This window comes from Balaenoptera ricei, chromosome X, assembly GCF_028023285.1.
Source record: "Balaenoptera ricei isolate mBalRic1 chromosome X, mBalRic1.hap2, whole genome shotgun sequence".
Lineage (NCBI taxonomy): Eukaryota > Metazoa > Chordata > Mammalia > Artiodactyla > Balaenopteridae > Balaenoptera > Balaenoptera ricei.
Genome location: NC_082660.1, coordinates 103,376,984 through 103,399,474, shown reverse-complemented (window position 1 = coordinate 103,399,474; position 22,491 = coordinate 103,376,984). Strand labels below are relative to the sequence as shown.

General features: G+C 34.2%; 1 protein-coding gene across 1 annotated transcript in view; it reads right to left on the bottom strand.

Annotated features, from left to right (window-relative positions):
• The window catches only part of HTR2C (5-hydroxytryptamine receptor 2C), a 114,096-nt gene extending 104,771 nt beyond the window's left edge, over positions 1–9,325 (bottom strand). Inside the window, exons 1-2 of the mRNA XM_059910727.1 lie at positions 9,291–9,325; positions 4,631–4,944 (exon numbers count right to left, since the gene is read on the bottom strand). Of these exons, the coding sequence (XP_059766710.1) occupies positions 4,631–4,944; positions 9,291–9,325 (349 nt within the window). The remainder of the gene's footprint in view (positions 1–4,630; positions 4,945–9,290) is intronic.
• Between the last annotated feature and the right edge of the window lie 13,166 nt (positions 9,326–22,491).

Below are 22,491 nucleotides of genomic sequence, written 5' to 3'. Positions count from 1 at the left end.
AGGAAACACAAGAGAAGGAAAAGACCTACAAAAACAAACCCAAAACAATTAAGAAAATGGTAATAGGAACATACATATCGATAATTACCTTAAATGTAGATGGATTAAATGCTCTAATCAAAAGACATAGACTGGCTGAATGGATACAAAACAAGACCCGTATATAAGCTGTCTACAAGAGACCCACTTCAGACTTAGGGACACATACAGACTAAAAGTGAGGGGATGGAAAAAGATATTCCATGCAAATGGAAATAAAAAGAAGGCTGGAGTAGCAATTCTTATATCAGACAAAATAAACTTTAAAATAAAGACTATTACAAAAGACAAAGAAGGACACTACCTAATGATCAAGGGATCAATCCAAGAAGAAGATATAAGAATTGTAAATATTTATGCACCCAACATAGGAGCACCTCAATGCATAAGGCAATGCTAACAGCCATAAAATGGGAAATCGACAGTAACACAATAGTAGTAGGGGACTTTAACACCCCATTTTCATCAATGGACAGATCATCCAAAATGAAAATAAATAAGGAAACACAAGCTTTAAATGACACATTAAACAAGATAGACTTAATTGATATTTATAGGACATTCCATCCAAAAATAACAGAATATACTTTCTTCTCAAGTGCTCATGGAACATTCTCCAGGATAGATCATATCTTGGGTCACAAATCGAGCCTTGGTAAATTTAAGAAAATTGAAATCGTATCAAGTGTCTCTTCCGACCACAACGCTATGAGACTAGGTATCAATTACAGGAAAAAATCTGTAAAAAATACAAACACGTGGAGTCTAAACAGTATGCTTCTAAATAACCAAGAGATCACTGAAGAAATCAAAGAGGAAATCAAAAAATACCTAGAAACAAATGACAATGAAAACACGATGACCCAAAACCTATGGGGTGCAGCAAAAGCAGTTCTCAGAGGGAAGTTTATAGCAATGCAATCCTACCTAAAGATACAAGAAACATCTCAAATAAACAACCTAACCTTACACCTAAAGCAACTAGAGAAAGAAGAACAAAAAAACTCCAAAGTTAGCAGAAGGAAAGAAATCATAAAGATCAGATCAGAAATAAATGAAAAAGAAATGAAGGAAACAATAGCAAAGATCAATAAAACCAAAAGCTGGTTGTTTGAGAAGATGAACAAAATTGATAAACAATTAACCAGACTCATCAAGAAAAAATGGGAGAAGACTCAAATCAATAGAATTAGAAATGAAAAAGGGGAAGTAACAACTGACACTGCAGAAATACAAAGGATCATGAGAGATTACTACAAGCAACTATATGCCAAAAAAATGGACAACCTGGAAGAAATGGACAAATTCTTAGAAAAGCACAACATTCTGAGACTGAACCAGGAAGAAATAGAAAATATAAACAGACCAATCACAAGCACTGAAATTGAGACTGTGGTTAAAAATCTTCCAACAAACAAAAGCCCAGGACCAGATGGCTTCACAGGAGAAGTCTATCAAACATTTAGAGAAGAGTGAACACCTATCCTTCTCAAACTCTTCCAAAAAATTGCGGAGGAAGGAACACTCCCAAACTCATTCTATGAGACCACCATCACCCTGATAGCAAAACCAGACAAAGATGCCATAAAAAATGAAAACTACAGGCCAACACCACTGATGAACATAGATGCAAAAATCCTCACCAAAATACTAGCAAACAGAATCCAACAGCTCATTAAAAGGATCATACACCATGATCAAGTGGAGTTTATCCCAGGAATGCAAGGATTCTTCATTATACACAATTCAATCAATGTGATACACCATATTAACAAATTGAAGGATAAAAACCATATGATAATCTCAGTAGATGCAGAAAAAGCTTTTGACAAAATTCAACACCCATTTATGATAAAAACTCTCCAGAAAGTAGACATAGAGGGAACCTACCTTAACATAATAAAGGCCATATATGGCAAACGTACAGCCAACATCATTGTTCTCAAAGGTGAAAAACTGAAACCATTTCCTCTAAGATCAGGAACAAGACAAGGTTGCCCACTCTCACTGCTATTATTCACCATAGTTTTGGAAGTTTTAGCCACAACACTCAGAGAAGAAAAAGAAATAAAAGGAATCCAAATTGGAAAAGAAGTAAAACTGTCACTGTTTGCAGTTTACATGATACTATACATAGAGAATCCTAAAATGCTACCAGAAAACTACTAGAGCTAATCAATGAATTTGGTAAAGTAGCAGGATACAAAATGAATGCACAGAAATCTCTTGCATTCCTATACACTCATGATGAAAAATCTAAAAGAGCAATGAAGGAAACACTCACATTTACTCTTGCAACAAAAAGAATAAAATACCTAGGAATAAACCTACCTAAGGAGGCAAAAGACCTGTATGCAGAAAAGTATAAGACACTGATGAAAAAATCAAAGATGTTACAAACAAATGGAGAGATATACCATGATCTTGGATGGGAAGAATGAACATTGTGAAAATGACCATACTACCCAAAGCAATCTACAGATTCAATGCAATCCCTATGAAATTACCAATGGCATTTTTCACAGAACTGGAAGAAAAATTTTGCAATTTGCATGGAAACACAAAAGACCCCAAATAGCCAAAGCAATTTTGGGAAAGAAAAACGGAGCTGGAGGAATCAGGCTCCCTGACTTCGGACTATACTACAAAGCTACAGTAATCAAGACATTATGCTACTGGCACAAAAACAGAAATATAGATCAATGGAACAGGATAGAAAGCCCAGAGATAAACCCACGCACATATGGCCACCTTATCTTTGATAAAGGAGGCAAGAATATACAATGGAGAAAAGACAGCATCTTCAGTAAGTGGTGCTGGGAAAAATGGACAGCTACATGTTAAAGAATAAAATTAGAACACTTCCTAACACTGTGTACAAAAATAAACTCAAAATGGATTAAAGACCTAAATGTAAGGACAGACACTATAAAACTCTTAGAGGAAAACATTAGCAGAACACTCTATGACATAAATCACAGCAAGATCTGTTTTGACCCACCTCCCAGAGAAATGGAAATAAAAACAAAAATATACTAATGGGACCTAAGGAAACCTAAAAGCTTTTGCACAGCAAAGGAAACCATAAACAAGACGAAAAGACAACTGTCAGAATGGGAGAAAATATTTGCAAGTGAAGCAAATGACAAAGGATTAATCTCAAAAATATACAGGCAGCTCATGCAGCTCAATATCAAAAAACAAACAACCCAATCCAAAAATGGCAGAAGACCTAAATAGACATTTCTTCAAAGAAGATATACAGATTGCCAACAAACACATGAAAGGATGCTCAGCATCACTAATCATTAGAGAAATGCAAATCAAAACTACAATGAGGTATCACCTCACACCAGTCAGAATGGCCATCATCAAAAAATGTACAAACAATAAATGCTGGAGAGGGTGTGGAGAAAAGGGAACCCTCTTGCACTGTTGGTGGGAATGTAAATTGATACAGCCACTATGGAGAACAGTATGGAGGTTCCTTAAAAAACTAAAAATAGAACTACCATATAACCCAGCAATCTCACTACTGGGCATATACCCTGAGAAAACCATAGTTCAAAAACAGTCATGTACCAAAATGTTCATTGCAGCTCTATTTACAATAGCCAGGACATGGAAGCAACCTAAGTGTCCATCATCGGATGAAAGGATAAAGAAGATGTGGCACATATATACAATGGAATATTACTCAGCCATAAAAAGAAATGAAATGGAGGTATTTGTAGTGAGGTGGATGGAGTTAGAGTCTGTCATACAGAGTGAAGTAAGTCAGAAAGAGAAAAACAAATACCGTATCCTAACACATATATATGGAATCTAAAAAAAAAAAAGGTTCTGATGAACCTAGGGGCAGGACAGGAACAAAGACACAGACATAGTGAATGGACTTGAGGACACAGTGAGGGAGAAGGGTAAGCTGGGATGAAGTGAGAGTAGCACTGACATATATACACTACCACATGTAAAATAGATAGCTAGTGGGAAGCAGCTGCATAGCACAGGGAGATCAGCTCTGTGAGCTCTGTGCTTTGTGACCACCTAGAGGGGTGGGATAGGGAGGGTGGGAGAGAGACACAAGAGGGAGGGGATATGGGGATATATTATACATATAGCTGATTCACTTTGTTATACAGTAGATACTAACACACCATTGTAAAGCAATTATACTCCAATAAAGATGTTTAAAAAAAAATGAAGATGATGAGCTTCTTTCATCTTCTTTGTATAAAAGCTGGTACTAGGTATGTGTACTGCCCAGAACATAGGGGTCGGCACATGTTTCTTTCACTGTCACATTCTGTATATTGGAAGGCAATTGTCATTGTTTACAAATGACACTGAGCAATAGAGTATCTATATATGATTTTAATATATTATAAAACATTTGTTTTGCTTTTTCAAGAGTGTGCTACTGATTTATTTAATAAATATGATACATCCAATTTCTTCTGTCACACAATTTTCTTTTTTCTTTATTCTCCAAATGATATGAGTAGAATAATTAACTTTCTGATTTTTTATGATAGCTGCCACAGATTTATAACATGATCTGAGATCAAAAAACTAATAAATTTGTACTTACCATAAAGGATTGCAAGCAGAGACAGTGGCATGACAAGTAGTCCCACTAGCATATCAGCAATGGCTAGGGACATTAAGAAATAATTGGTGGCATTGTGCAGTTTCTTTTCCAAGCTTACTGCCATGATAACGAGAATGTTGCCACCTATTGTCAAGATTATTATTATGACGATTGAAAGTGCTGGCCAGTTTTGTACCCCGTCTGGGAATTTGAAGCGTCCACCATCGGAGGTATTGAAAATGTCAGTTACTATGGCTGCTACTGGGCTCACAGAAATATCACATTGCCAAACCAATAGGCCAATCAGGTGCACACTGAAAATTAAGAAAAAAATAATCAGGTATATATTATATTGCTTGTACCTAATAAATTACTTGTATAAAACAACTGCTTTTCCTTTAACAATCATTATTATCATCATCATCATTTCTACTCTCAATTAAACCTCAGTATCTTTTCTTTCTCTCCCCCAAATACTTTTATTGAATGCTTAATATGAGTCAGGCACTTAGCTTACTGAAATATATATGTATAATCTCATTTGATCTCATACAACATCCTCATGAAGTCAGTACTGATTTATATCTATTATGTATAAGGAGAGACTGAGGTTCAGAGAAATTAAGTAACTTTCTCAAGGAGATACAGCCAGTAAGTAGCAGGGGCAGGGTCCGTACTCAAGTCCCGTTGAATTCAAAGCCTGTGTTTTAGACTTTTACTCTCTACAATCAATCTGAAACCACAGTATTGTTTGACTTGCTGAGTGACTTTATGCTGGCCCATAATTTCTTAATATCTGTCCTGTAAATTTTCCTTCTACCTGACACTCTCCCCATTTCTGTCCTATGTTTTCTGGTGTTGTTCTAGGTTAGAAAATGATTTGTGGTGATAATTAACTCCTATGAGTTTGCTGCTTTCCTATGTTGGAAAAGAAATCTCTTAAGTCATTTAAAATGTACACCTCTCATGATGGTACTTATGTAGATTTTTACTGGTAGGAATTTGAGGCCAAGTGGCAGACTAATGCAAGAGAGACAGACGTGGTTATGTTTTGTACATTCCAAATTAATTTCCCCTGATGGTGATATGAGATTTATTCAGGTTTCATACATTAATGTAAGTCCCTAAAGTGTCTAATGAAACTAATATTTATTTTCCTTAATAAGATAAACAAGAAAGATAAGTATATTCATTATTTCCTGCTTAAAAGCAAGAATTATCTGTAAATGACTGTCTTATGTGTATTCTATGTTCAGTAATAGTTATTTAATGAATACTAAGCAACAACTACACTATATGTACTAGTTGTTAAACCCTGATATTATTTATGGAGAAGAAAATTTCCTCTACTGGTACAATATGTGCTAACCAATTCTCTATGCAAGAAAATTGCATGGGGGATGGAACACATGACATTACAAAATCCAGAGTCTATGAGTTCTCCACGTAAAAGTTTTGATTTCATTATCTCATTCACTTGTTCTTTGAGCTAAAAATATTATTTCTGCAGGGAAAATATATGTGTGATTAGATTGACTAACTTATTATCAATCATCAGAGAAACTTGCAGTAGTAACACTAGATGATTATGATTATCATAATTGTATCTATAATATTATACACACACACACACACACACACACACACATATACACACACCATACTTTCTGAACCAAAACTGGAACACTGAACCGGAAAAATTATTGGCCTTATTTAAACTTAAGTAAAATATTATAATAATTTTCTACCATGTTTAAAAATTATTTCTCTTAATATCTTGTTAATATACTTTATGTATTTTAACATAATGAAGAAATCATGAAAATATTTTGACTTTCTCATCCTACAAGGGGTGAAAACTAGTACTTCAGACATTTAGCTTAAAACTACTTCCTCATTAGTCAAAGCTACCTGATATCCTAAGCATCATGTCGGCGGGAGACATACATAGTAATTTTTTTCAAATAATGAGAAGTAATCATTAAATTCTTTCCAATGCTGGATGTATTCTTTTTTCCTGGGACATAAAAAATAAGCTAAAATAATATGTGATTCAAAAAATCTATATCATAATTAATTTGTGATTAAAGTGAATAGAAATTATTGAAATAAAGGACCAAATAAATAGAAGCAAGGTATTTGCTTTCAGCTTTGATTATTCTGTCACTGTATTTGTTGCATTTGGCATGTGGCCGATGTCCAGGCTACACGACCTAAATGATTTTTTTTGACTTAACCTCTCAGAAGATCAGTTTCCTCATCTTTACAATGAGGATGATCTTTATCACATTATTGTTGTGAAAATTAAATGATATATGTAAAGTCTAAAAATAATACCTTTGTCGTAATAGGCCCTCAGTAAATGTTGGAGCTTACCTTCTTTCTGCCTTCAAAGTTAAACAAAAGTATTTTGTGGTAGCTATACCCTAACTCAATGTACTTCAAAATTTGTCAAGAATTTAAGTCCTGGTTTTATTTTAAGAAGATACTTATTTATGCAGAACTGGCTCAGATAGTAATTTTAAATCCAAGGTCTTTTCTGGCCTAGCTGTTGAAAAACATGTTCTTCTGAAATTAAAAAAAAAAAATTCTGGTTTAAATTAGTTGATGATCATTTCAAGTAGTCCCACAAGACTTTACGCTCACAATAATATGCTGCATCTTTAATCGTCAGTTGCAGAATCACAAATATATTTATTCTTAAGCCTAGATAATATGGTCCTAACAGGATATGCAGTGCAACTTCAAATTTTCTCAGTAAATTGTGAAAACATCTAAATCCTTTCACATTTCTGTAAAAATGGTAGAAGAATGCAAACTAAAATTGTATATAACAAAAGTACATGAAAAACTATGTCCAATTATGAATTTTACAATTTGAGTATCTTAGAACTTTGGGGTAGAAAACCACTTAAAACATTCATCTTGCCTACCTCTGCTGGTCAAATATATTTTTACTTTTTATTAAAGAGTCCATGAGACAAATACTGAATTATTGAGGAAGCTTGTAGAATCTAAATATATCTTTTGTGAATTATTAAATAAAGTAATGGTGTTGGGAAAAATCCTGACAGATTTTTTACTTCAGTTTGCTGGTTTCAATTCAATTCAATTTAATAAATTCTTATTGAGCACTACTTATGAGCAAATTATTATGATTTTTACTGCAGTCAATCGTATTTTCTACAGTATTATAATCAAGAATTGGCTGTATTCTAATTAAACCTAATTTCTAACATTTACATGCTCAGTGAAAAACATACAGTCCTTTTACAAAAGAGGAGTAATTTAGGTCTTGTTTCTAAAGCTTATGTTGATTGCTCTTAAGCCCACAGAAGTCTCATAAAATATGTACACAAAAGTCACAACTTCTATCTGAACAATTCGAATAGCTTATTCATTGCTAAGTTTTGAATGAAAATATCTGACATTCTTAGTAGATAAACAAAATTATAATTTGATTTAAAGGTCTGAGTACATTTTAAACCTACTGAGTTTTTGCATGGCATATGACAATGGGCGTTATTAGAAGAGATGAATGATCCCTTGTTTCTCTTAATGGAAAAAATTCTATGTGAATTCTTTAATTCCATAGCAGAATAATTTGGTGCCCTTTAAGGTAGCCCTGCATTTGGTATATGGATCAAGGGCTATATACTAAGTTGGCACAGGCACATGGAGTAGGAACATTTGTCCTTTCATTTTCCCAAACCTGGCTCTTCTTTTCCCTTCTTTATCACTGTCCTTCACGCTTTCCTTTTCCTGTCTGCTCTAGTTTTCTTGGAACCACGTATCCTTGAGACTATCATCACTACAATGTACAGTGACATCCAAGATGGGCTATAATGGTGCATATTGCAGAGGATCCAGTGTTGATGGACTTTATATCTACACTGCTCTGTAAACTTTTTCCTCAGTGAGCACTTTTATAGAAATCACAGAGGAGATTGTACAGGAGCAAGGCGATTCAAGGCTTCTCAGTTGTACTGATCAGAGTTTACAGAGCCCTGGATCTTGGTTTCCATGCCCCCATTCCTCAAAGAGTAGGTTTAGAAGAAAGCAACCCAACCTTTTTCTAAGTTAAAAAGAAGATATACCTGGATTAGATCATGTTTTGAATTGCTCAGTGCTTGAATTCAATGCTTTCCTTATCACTTTTATGTTATGTTCTATTGACTTTAACTACTGGTTCATTGTTTCAAGGCTACATCCTGTCCAGCTACATCCTCCAACCCCTATTCCCTGACTTCTCGCTCATTCTTTTGCAACCTTAACTATTTTTCATAAAACCAGAGACTTGTAAAGACATTTATTCTCTTGGCTGTTTAGTTCATGCAATAAGGAAAAGGAAAGAACCTTTCTCATTTCTACATTTTAACCATACAGAAAGCAACCACAAGTATCAGAATTATTTTTGAATGATATTACTTGTTTGAACATATGAGTGATTGTGTTTAATTGGAGTTCAAGTTATTGGTTTTTTTCCCATTTATTGTTTTTGAATAGAAAACACCAGTAATATTAGTCTATTGGAATGCAAGTCATTTATACAGATTGAGGCAAATATAGCTGAATAATCATATAAAAACCTTTTTAACATTTTTGAGCAAACTACTATGAAAAGTTATTTAAAAAAAATAATAGGTAGTAACATCCTTACAGGAACGAGTGCACTGCCTTCCTCAGGTTCACCATAATTGCTTCAGTCTTAAGCAACCAAAGTTTAAAATTGAGAAGAGGAAATTTAACAGACTGGATTCACTATGCCATCCTTTCTGGGGAGAGAAAAAAGAAAAAGAGAGTTAGTTAAAAGTTTAAATAACTTTAACAACCTTCGATTAAATAAAAGTAAATATATTTATTAAGTGATAAGAAATAATCAATACTAAATTTAGCAAACAAGCAAGCATATTATATCATATAAGTGATAAAAAATGGCAAAGAGAATAGATTTTTCATTTATTTACCAATATATAACCATCATAATTTTTCTAAAATTTCTTGTATACACTTTCTTTATATGGGGCTTCTACTAAATCTCCCCCTGCTGGAGTACAAAGCAGTGTTTTGAAAAAGAAATTAAGAATATATGCTTCTTAATTTGCAAACTATTGGGGGAAAGTTTGTGATCTAATAATTAAGTAGCATGTATAAAGTAAAAAGGTTTCATCTTATAGAACAATGAAAAACTAAAACAAGTTTTAAGCATTTTTATAAAGTGAACATATTTTGTACAACATTTCTAACTTTTTTTTTTCCGTGAAGCAATCTGCTTTTTCATAGATAGCTTTCTTTATACTTTTGCATTAACCAACAATATTATCCAGAGGGTGGCCACAGGTTTATACCAAAATAAATGAGTTGATTAAGTTTACCTAATTAAATATAGCAACAACCCTATGAACCAACTAGTTAGTATCCAACAGATAATATGCTGCAGTCAGGGCACATGGGATAATGTTGAAAATTGCAAACAAAAGGTCAGTTGCACTCGATGATTGAAAAAATAATTTAGTTTCATTTATTGATTAAGAACTGACAGTGCATCTTCAAAGGAATTAGGAAGGAAACATGAACACTCTACAAACATCAAAGAATTTCAGAGTGAGTACCTTTGATTTCTGTAGGCTATTTTTGAAGGAGTTATTGGTTGCAATGCAAAACCCCACCAAATATTTACATAAGAGATTATTCACCACTTAGCCCTCACTATATTCAGTGTGCTAAAATGTTGGCCAAGAGTAGACTGGATGCAAATTTGCTGAGGATCTCTGCTGTGCTCCTTGTGGAAATAATATCTTTACACGGAGTAAAACGTGTCACTATGAATTTTTACATTGATATTGAAGAAATACCCAGCGTGAATTCTAATGATTAACATAGAGACCCCTTGGTTTTTCTGCATAGCAATTCTTAACTGGGAATAGAGTAGGTAAACCTCTCTGTTTTTCATGTTGCCTTCTCTATATCTTCTTTCTTTGGATTTTGATTATACTCTCTTCTCATACCAAACATGTAACTGTATTCTTTTTGGGGATCACAAGCTATTATAAGAGTCAAGATTGTGATGTTAAGTTTGCATGTAGTGGGCTGTCAATGAGAAAAATTTAGTTGTGTGTGTGTGCGGGTGGGGAGAGAGAGAAAGGGAGAGAGAAAGGGAGAAAGAGAGTTGAATAGCTTGAGAACATGGAATATTGAAAGGTCATCGCTTTTGTTTAATTTGTAAATATTTTCAAGGAATATGATAAAAATTTGTCAGTAATCTTTTTTAGTGTTTTCTAGTTCCTTTTAGAAATTTGGAAATAAAATTTTACCAGAAAAAATTGCACCTCCCTATGTTTCCCATCTTATTCAACAGCACTCTTATTCTAGTCAGTCAAGCTACAAATTTAATTTATTCTCACTTCTTATCCCTCAACTCTCACTTGTGAGTTCTCTTAGTGCTACCTACACAAAAATTTATCCCCAAATCATCCCCTTAACCACAGTATGAGAAATGTTCTGTGAGTAATTCTACAAAAAGGGGAGGGGATGCAAAATCTCTTAAAGCCTTGGATAAGAAATTAATAAGAGAAACATACAAACAAAAAACAACTCTAATTGAACACTGATCTGCATACCTCTCAGATTCCACCAATCTTTCATAATGGAATTCTCATGATTGTGTAAACACACACACAAAAATATGTGTGAGTTCAAGTATTCAAATTTGGGAGGACTTGTGTTTTATAAAATAAATTAAAAAATCACATGGGCTAACTGACAGAGTACTTGGTTAATTTTTAATGAGAATTTATGATTCTTATAGAAACTATGTTTAATCATGTAGCAACATAATAAGAATATATATACACATTTATATGTGTGTACGTATGTATATATGCATTTGTGTGTGTGTATATATATAAATATATATATAAAATTTTGTGTAGAGAAAAGCATTGATTAACCTGAAATTGTCTCAAGCATGAAGAGAAAATTACAGATTAAGTCACAGAAATAAGTTCAGGATCAGTAAATACACATTCAGACCAATCTCTCCATTTCTTTCTGCAACATAAATCACAAATCTTTTCATGCTCTCTCTAAAGCTCTGTAAGATCTTCAGGCATCACTAACAGTAACTACGTTTGCTAAGGCAAAAAGGGGCAAATATTAGTTTTCATATAGTTCTTAATAATACACAAGATATTGCAGAATAACTTCAGTTAATGTGGAATTTCAACTAAGCAAAACTCATATCCTGAGCATTATATTTAATTGATGCCTATGAAATCTATGCCCATATGTCAACATATGTCATCTGTCATATAGCATACATCATCAAAAATAGTGTGAACACTTGAAAATAATTGGCCCTAAATAGGATCTCCACTGTATATTCAGAACTAAATTTCAAACTATCAGAATCAGTATCACTCATAGAAATACTTAAAAACCATTATTAATAATCATCTTGGAAGTGAAATTTTTTTTAAAAAAGCAAGAAAACATTGTGGGGAAGAAAGGCTGGCATGAATTAAAAAGAACAAAAACTACTTTTGACTCTTCCAACATGGCTGCAGGCTAGACTTGGGAATTTGTTAGTTTCATAGCTAATTGGTATGATTCTCATTTAGCTCTAAATTTAAGAATGACTATGATGGGACCTGGCTAAGATTTCTTCAGCACACAGCTTTGATTTTGACTTCTTCTTAGTGACCTTATAAGGGTTTTGCATGGGCATGAGTTTAGTCATGCTACGCCTCTTGCCTTCATTGGGCAATAATGTGATGATTCACTTGGAAGACCAGTACCATGCTCTCTCTAAGAGATACCTAGTTTTCCATGCCAATTTGCCATCCAAGTGGTGGGAGATATATGACCATCCTTGTGGTCCATAGAATACTTATTAAATTCATTTGTGAAAGCTACAAAGATGAGGAAGGGAAATCAGTTTTGCACATTATCTCAGTTTTACACATATTGAATTTAGCTGATAAAAGAGCATCTACATTGCTCTCTTTTCGAAGTAATAACAAGAACAACAACAACAAGGGGAAAAAAACCCCATGATTTTGGACTCCAGTAAAGTCATAATTGAGGATTAGGTTTAAGAGTCAACTGTTAAAACCAGTAGAGAGTAGACATTAGAGAAAAAAAATAAAGGGAGAGGGCAGCAAATAAAATGGAAAGAATAGGCAAAAGGGAAAATGTCAAGGGAATGTATTTTGAGAAGGAACAGAGTGCATACGGTGTGATTTGTCTAAAAGGAGATTGATTGCCGGTGAGCTTAGCACCATTTCAATAAAGTAGGGTAGAAAGGATCTAGAATGTAGTTGGATGAAGGGAAGAGAAGAGGACTAGCCAGATGAGAGGAGGTGGTTGGTGAGGAAATGGAAAATGTTCAAAGGGTTTTGTCCAATGCAGCAGAGGCAGATGTGTACTAAATGTGTACTAAAGACAACTTTTTGAGAGGAAGAACCATCTAAGTGTACTTTCCAGGTAACTCCCACATTCCTTAGTGAAGTGCTGGGTACAAAGTAATTGGCTGATTGAAGGAAAGGGAAAGGGAGAGAATTGAAGTGATTTAAGGTGTGACATCAAAATATCCTAAGAATAAAGGGAGAGTTGTGGTTTTGTCCAAATTGTGTTTGGAGAGGATTAAAGTCTACAACTTTATTGAAAACCCTGGACATTTCCTTGCACCTTCTAAGCTAACCATTTATAGTTCATTTTTACCATTACCTTTTCCACCTTTGACACTGAAGAAAGATTGTTCATGTTTCAATCACATTTTCTGTCCTCAAACTGTTTCTTATTCTTTCTTTCCCAGACAAGGTCAAACATAATATTGATGAGGCTAAAAAGAAAATGCCAGTGTTTCTACTTGATGTTTTAAGAAAATTTGGGGGGTATACAGTAACCCATAAAAAGACATGGTTTACATTAGATTTCTGGAAATTCCATGAGCTCATCATGGTGATGCAGCAGATTGGTTTCTCTCATACCGAAGAGCCTACATCTGACACTAAATGTTGTTAAAAATTATTGAATAGACAGTTAACTGAGATCATTCTTGTCTGATTTTTTATAATAAAGCATTTAAGAATTGAATGATAATATATGAAGAGGTTTAATTTTTGTCAGTTTTCTCTGTTCAGAAATTATGGACTCATAATCTTAAAATATAAATCTTCCTTCTGGTTACTATAGCCTCTGAGCTTTCAGCAGATGGCTAGATCAAAAGTGAATTAGTCACAAATGTTTTAATTAGTCCCGGGAAGACTATATTAATGTGGCACAGATTTACAACATTTTGAGGGGAAATCTTTTAATTCAAAAATTGTCCTTAGGACTAATGAAGGTTGTAGGAATTTTTCTTTCAACTTCAAATGTACTGTAGAGATTTTCTAATAAAATATACAGTTGTCTTATGAAAAATTCACCTTTGCTAACTACAGTCAAATCAGATAATAACTATTTATGGTTTTAATAAAAATTGCTAAGTTATCCAGTTATAATCAATGTGATTAAAAACTCTTCTACAATAAAGAAAAAAAACCCCTGCTCTTCCATCAGTCAATCCAGGATTTTCAAGCATGTTAGGCTCACTTGGAAATTTATTCTAGGAAGTTAAATAAATTCAAAACTTCTATATTCAAGTAGAGTCTTAATTTCTTCTACAATTATGAATTCACAGAACTGCTAGGGCTGAAAAAATTATGAGTGATCACATAATCCAGTCCTCTGCCTTCAGACAGGCCTATATTTAATCTACTTTAAGAAATTTGATAATTGATGTTCTTTAGAACAACCTTTGGGAAAGGAATTTCATGACCTTCGAATGTTTAGCAATCTGCTTTGCCAGAAGATGTTACTTTATATTAAGCAAAAAGCCTCAAGCTAACAGTCTTCAGTGGGAATGATTAGTTCCTTACTAAATTGAGTATCTGTATCACAGGATAATATGATACTAGCAACTTGCTTACTGCATCTTTCTTTGGTTTGCCTGAGAATGCAGCCCTTCAGACACAGAAATGGACATTTCCTCATAAAGTGCCATCAAGAAATCTAACTTTTCTGAATATGCAATTATATATGTTGGGTGATTTTATAATCTCTTCTCCAAACTGAGATACTTTTGTAAGTGAAGGTTGAGGGCCGGGAGCATTAACTGGATGAGACTCTGAGTCTCTCTTGGGCATTTCATTAGATCTGGTAATAAGGTGATTATTCTATTTGAATGCAGATCTAGTGTCATTACTGTCGTTTCCTTCCCCCACCCCCTCAAGATAATGTAAGTGGTTGTTTAAGCAAATTCAACTGTTCCTCTTGTACTTGAAATTAAAATGAAACATGAAATAGTTTCTCCTTATTTGTATTTACTAAATGCTTCTGCTTGCATTTTACATATTTCATGAGAGTGATTACTGTTTAATTTAGTGAGACATTACAAGATAGTTAACTCCTAAAATCTACAGTATATAAAATCCTGTTTTTCACAGCTAGACCTATTCTATTTACCTAAAATAATACTTCAAAAGCAAAATAGCCTCCAAATTGATAGAGTTAAAATAGCTATCAAAATCACTCTGTGATAGTAGTGTTGGGTCCCAGGTCAGGCTGCCCCCAAACATGCTTCAATGGCATATTGGTTATTTTCAATTAAAATTAAGAAACAGCCAATGCAAGAGGGACACTCTGACCCTCCTTTCTGTCTCCCTGAAAGCAGGAAATAAATATCATATGCACTCCTTGCATTTGGAAGTAGGACATTCTTATTGCCAGAGATAGGGAATTTGGGACCAAGAAGTCTGTATAAACAAACCTTGTTACTCCTTTAATTTACTATCTCAAGCTCAAACTCTGTTTAGATTCCTCACTAGTTAAGCACCCAAAGCCTAAGTTTCTTTGTCCTGTCAACTCCTCACAAATTTATTGTTTCCTTGTCTAAAAATTATAAAAGCTGCCTGCTTTAGCCACTTCTTAGGTCCTATTTCTATGAGTGCTTCATATGCATGAATTAAAATTTGTTTCTTTTTCTCCTGTTAGTCTGTCTTGTGGCAATTTTATTAGTCCAGCCACAAGAACTCAAGAAGGGTAGAAGGGTAAATTTCCCCCTTCCCGACAGTAGTAACAGACTTTGAGAGAATCTGGCTTTGTGGGCAGTGTGCTCAGCGATTTGAAGCTGCTTTCTCCACAGGTGGCAGCAGAACTATCCCTGAATTATCTCAACGTAAGTATCCACATAGCAGAGTAAATTGAAGGCTTTTCAACAGGGGAGCTCACGGAGCAAACCATATGCTAAATCTCTGTGTTGGAGACCAATTCCGACTGATTTGCAGGACTGAAAACTCTGTATAACAGCACTTTCATGAATTCAAATATTTATTGATTGCCTATTATATGGTAGGCACTCTGCCAGGTGCTGTAGCAAACAAAGTAGAACAGGTCCCTGCTCTCCAGGAGCTTATATTCTAGTAGGAGATACAGACAATAAACATTTAAACAAATAAGTAGGATAATTTCAGATAATAAGAATTGATATGAGTAAAATGGAGTGGCATAATGGGATAAAGAGTGACTGGGGGAAATACTTTAGATGGACTTGGGTATGTAGCCATAGCTTGAGGTTAGATATTTTTAAAATATTATAATATACTAATAATATGAGCCAGCATTTGCTGGGCCTTCTCAATCACAATAAAAAATCCAGTCCTTTTATACTGGTGAGTTAAGTACAAAAGTGTCATTGGTGGGAACAGTTCAACATTTTCTGTTAGTTTGATTTTAATTTTGCAAACTAGGGTGGGAAACTCTCCTTCATCTTTTGCTAAGATACTTAAAGTTCAGTTGAGCTGCAAACTAAAATGTTTTCCCACTTATATTTACATTGTTGTCTCCTCCCCAATAAGCAACTCCCACTTCCCATATCATTAGGTTAAGAGATCACAAAGTTTTGGCTATATAGCAGGCCCTTCTGGCTGTAGAGGATTCCAGTCGAGTGGTGAAAAGTGAAAAATTCAATCAGTTGCCCAGATGTATTTATTGCCAAATATCGGGGTACTTGGATACATCTGGACAGCCGAATGAACTCTTAACTTCTCGTCTTTCCAATAGCTCTTCATTTCACAGCTTCAGAATCACCTATGTAAAGGGAAGAGAAACAAACAAACAAAAAGCCGCTTTGGGGTGGAAGGATCCATCTAGCACTGGTTCTGCTGCCCCATCTAAAAAAAGCAACTCCTACTATTGTTTTATAAGTTATTATTATACAATGCATATAAATCACTAAAATTGAGCAATACTATTAAATAACAAATTAATAATGTGAAAATAAAATATATCACAAATTCAAAAAATTGAGCCAAAATTGAAATTAATTGTATAACTGATAAGCTATATAATGTATACATCATTCTAGTACTATTCAGTCCCCTAGGTGTTAAATATGTGAGGTATAGCAAAAAGGACACGAGGCTGAGAGGTGGGAGACCTCGGTTCTAGTCTTGATTTTATCACTTAGTTGATGTGTGATTTAGGATAAGTCACTGGACCAGTTTGGGCCTCAGCTTTTTCAACCATGACATGAAAGGCTTGTGATAAAGGATCTCTATCCCTTCTGACTCCAAAAGGCTGTGATTCCGGTTTTCTTCATAAATGTTGAACATTATTCTATGCTATTTTACAAGTAAGATGCTTCTAAATAGCTAAGTTTGGTTACAATTAGATTCTACTTCTACTTAGTGCCAATGAAATGTAGGACATGACATTCATCTGAGAAAGCCTCTTGATTTGAAAGGAACGTGAAAGTGGTTTTTACCTTGATTATTCTCATGATGCAGCCTGCAAATTAATGTGCATGTATTCTGTCCCATCTCTTCTTTCTGCTTCCTTAAATGATTCTTAAATATGTATTTCATTCTCAAGGAATTAGGAGACTACCCAGACGCACACAAATTTTTAAAACAAAATTATTTGTGATTTTCTGATTTTAAAAAGTCTTTATGCCTAGGATACTTTACAGAAAAGTGAAGTATAAGAAGTACTGGCCAGTTTCTTGGTTATCTAAAGTTTCACTTCTGCTTTAGTGGTCTAATGCTCAACTAAAACCTGTTTACTGCTTTGTGTACTCTTCTTCCTTTTTATTTATTTATGGAGAAAAATGGTACTGCAACTTGACAACTTTGAAAATACTGTTTCTTGCACCAATTCTGTGAACTTTATATCAGATGGTGTTAATATTTAGAGAAACAGAGCTGCCTATTTTGTAACTCCTCTTGGTGACATTAAAGCTAAAGTATCAGACCACAAATGACATGTGATATATTTTCACTTTTTTCCTAACTAGATGCATGAAGAATTCTGCTAATTGCCCTCCCAGAGTACATCCTGTACAACTCAGTTTACAAAAATACAATCTGTCAAGAAGTTCAAACCAACATACATCCTCAAACCCTTTCGCTCATGATTTCAAAGTGTGTACGTGTGTGTGTGTGTATGTGTGTGTGTGTGTGTGTGTGTGTGTATTTTGGGGCTGGGGAATGAAAAGAAAGGTGCTATGAATATACAAATTTTATCATCCTGCATAACACCATAATCTCATAAGTTGAAATCATTTCATGATGATTCAAAGCCCCTTTGAGTGGTTGAATATTTTCATTCATGTTTTTCAAGCAGGAGAATTAACTTACCTAATTTTAAAAGTCTGTGAAATATTGATCACTGCACATTTGGCAGAAATAAGCAATTTGTGAAATAACAGGTGCTTCATAACAGCAACACCGGTTTTTACATCTCACTGAAAGATTATTCTATATATAGGCAGTCACGACTGTTCCACCCACTCATGTACAATAGAGACAGTTTTCTATCACATAGATTCATAGTATAAAATAGACCAACTGTAGGCAACTTTGGTAAAATATCACCATGTTATTCTACAGTTTCATCCAAAGTTAAAATAATTTAAGAAGAAAAATATAAAAAGGTATTTCTGAGACAATTGAGAAAATGTGAATATGGACTGGAATAGTAGATGGTACCAATGGATTATTCTTAAAATTGTTAGGTATGGTAATTACATCATGGTTACGTAAGAATATACCCACAATTTTGGAAATGCATGCTGAAGGAAAGCAAAATGATTTAAAATAATTCAACAAAGAGAGTGGGAGAGAAAGAAAAAGGGATAGATGAATCAAGCATTGAAAAACCTTATTAATTATTAAATCTGGGTGATGGGTACATGAAGGATCATTATACTCTTGTCTCTACTACTGTGTATGTTTGAAAGTTTTTCAAAAGAAATTGTAACTACAAATGAGATATGCTTTCAGGTTATATAGCATGAAAAATATTTAGTTTTCTCAAAGATGGCAGAATTCATTGTTTTATGCCCAACCCAGTTTTTATTTTTAGCACCGTAATATGCCACCAGTTCAGTTGTTAAAAAGAAAAACAAAACACAAAACATTATTTTAGCCATTTCTAATATGATGAAGACAATGTATTTTCTCTAGAAAAAAATTGATCTTTCTAGATACTGTAAACTTATCTAGGCCTCTTTCTTCTTTGATAGCTTTCTTCCCAGTGGATGTTATGACAGTGTATTTTGAGAAAAGTAGTCTCCTTGAGTGAACCACATTTCAAATACCAATTCATTAAAGTCTTTTCATCAGTATACCCTCTCCACTTTAACAACAGCTTACAACAACTTGAACTCTCTCATTTAAGCTATCGAGGGAGACACAGTCATGGTGATTCATTAAATACAGGGCATGGCTCTAAATTGGTAAAGGTCTTAAAAATCTTGCAGGACAACAATGTGATCATTTAGAGGAAGGTGACTGACTGTAAATAAGGTTTTCTGACAGCTTCACATGCAGTATGCATATTACAATATTTAAATTTGCTATGAATTTCTCTAGTAGCTGTAAATTCAAAAGTGGTTCCATCGTGCATGACTGGGCGTAATTTTTAACAGTGACTAAATATATTGAAAATTTGCATTGATTAAGTGTATTAATTTCTCATTGGAAACCTCTGTTCACTCAGCAAATTTATAAAGGAAAATGTATTTTGTGCTAATCCTCACTGAGGTACGGTGTGACCCCTTTGCCTCATATGTGATTTTATAGACCTTTGAAATTATGCTGGGAAATAGGTTAATGAGAGTACTTTATTCTTTTTTCTCATTTCAGGGGCTTAGTATTTCATGATATCACAGAAATGGCATTTAAATAATGCTTTACTTTTCCAAACGGCATATGATGCTGACTAAATTATGCATTCGTTTAACAAAAATATATGCATCAACATGGATATTTGTTCTTCTTAAGTAGTAAATCATAGGCGGTGTTGTTACTTCTATTGTTACATTCAAAAACTGTCACAGGAGTCCTATTTTCTTATTTTACAAATAATTTCTAGGTTAAAGTTCTAGGGGCCTATTTTTTTCAAAATGCAGGTACAGTGCTAATAAAACAAAATCCACAAACATTTAATGACCACCTACTGTGTGCCAGGCACTATGACAATTAGTTTCACCTAATTTGAAGTTCCACAACTCATTTTACAGAAAAAGAAATTGCTAGATTCAAAGAGGTTAAGCAGTTTTTCCTAGTGAATAACAAGTCAAGATTCTAAAAGAACATTTTAGGGATTAAAAAACCAACACATTTAGAAAGACAATATAAGCAGAGAGCTTAAGTGCTCATCAGGGCATTGTTCAGTTATTCAACACATTTATTTAATGCCTAGTATGTGCTCGACAATATTCTAGACACTTGGAATACAACAATAAATAAAGCAAAGACCCCTGCCCATGTAGAGATTACATTCTTGTTCTTTCCACTGATTATCAATTATTTCTTAATGGAGAATATATGATAAAATAAATTGGTATAATTTTTAAATGTTTTCAAGATTTTACTCATCTCTTCTACAAATAAAAGAATAAAAGTTCTGCAAGCTACTTTTGCCAAATTACCTCAATCCTTAAGGTTACTGAATAACATATTTGTGATTTTATATTCACTGCTGTTCTCTATTGAAACAATTTTTTCCCACCATCTGCTGGTATTGGAGTTCTGAAATAAAATCAGTTGTCACCACATTACTTGTTATTGAAAGAAAGATTCCTTGAGTTTTACAATCTTATTTTAAATTACTAAAATATTTTGGTCCAAATTAAATCCATCTGTATAGAAAAGCAACTTAAAAAAATAAAAGCCAAAGAGAGAAGAGTTGGCAATATAGTGCCTCCATAGCCGATCATATTACATCACATATATATATAGGTTTGAAAAATTCTACAGATTCCACAGAACACCTGCTATTCAGAGAAAGCCAGAAATTATCTAAATGGTCATTGCAATTAACTTGCCAAAAACTGAGAATTTACATTCATAAAACAAGTACTCAGCTCTTGCCAATATTTGTGGAAATTTATTCATCAGCTTCCCACATACCTTTTGGCTTGATATTTTGCATCTGGCAGTAGAGAAAATCTCAGTACAGGACTTTATAAAGTTCATGCCACTGAATCTGTCATTGTGGTATACCCTGGGAAATGTTAATATCTAAGCCACCATCTGTCACCCTAAGATATGTAGAGAGAATAAAGGATCTTCCTGATGGAGTAATCCCTGCAGAAATTTCTCAACATGAAAAGAATATGAGGGACTTTCCTGGTGGCGCAGTGGTTCAGAATCTGCCTGACAACGCAGGGGACACGGGTTAGATCCTTGGACTGGGAAGATCCCACATGCCACGGAGCATCTAAGCCCATGCGCCACAACTACTGAGCCCACGTGCCACAACTACTGAAGGCCGCGTGCCTAGAGCCCATGCTCCTCAACAAGAGAATCCACCGCAATGAGAAGCACGCGCATCACAATGAAAAGTAGCCCTCGCTCCCAGCAACTAGAGAAAGCCCACGTGCAGCAACAGACCCAAAGCAGCCAAAAATAAGTAAATAAAATATAAATAAATTTATAAAAAAAGAATATGAAAAGGGGATGCATAATAATTGTTTCCATTTACTAATTTATTATTATATGCCAAATGCTGTGAGAAATACTTCATATAGTTTTTCTCACTTAATCTTGGTCATGACAACAATGTAATACCAAATTAAAAAATAAATTGAGATGTTAAAATATCACATATAGATAGTAAGTGGTAGAGCTGGATTCAATTTCAAAATTGTTCATTCCAATGTCTATACTCTTTCACTTTGTACCACCAACCCTTACAGTGGTTCTTTGATTCCTATAAGAAACTATAACATTCTCCAAGTTGAACATCGTACCTGTCAATTTCTATGTCTAATAAGTACACTCTCAGGAAAGGTATTGAAGGGAACACTCAAAGACCGTCCAATTTCCTGCTTTGACAGTTGAAGCAACTGATCCAGAAGAGATAAATGACTTAGCCAATGTCCTTATGTTAATTTTTGTTGGTGCCAAGATTAGAAGCAAGTCTATTCTCTTTCCAGTCCTTTGATGCTGAGCCTTACCAAGAGCAAAGGGCCTCTAAAAGTCACAGATGTTTAACGTCTCACTAGTTTATGCATAACGTTTAGTACCAATGTCTCATATCCTCCCTTTAAATAAAAGAAGTGAAGGAAATGTCATAGACTACACAATTAAATGCAGTAGAAAGCTACTTTGGAATGCATTCCTGAACACCTCACTCTTTAAATATTCAAAAAAAGGAAGTCAGGCAGAAAGGCAGAAAGAAAAAAGGAAGAAAGGAAGGAGAGGAAGAAAAAGAGAAGGGAGAAAGGGAAGGAGGGAGAGAGGAAGAGAGAGAGGAAGGGAACAGAAGGAAGAAGGGGAAAGAAAATTGTTTTCAAATCTGTGTTAATTCCTGGA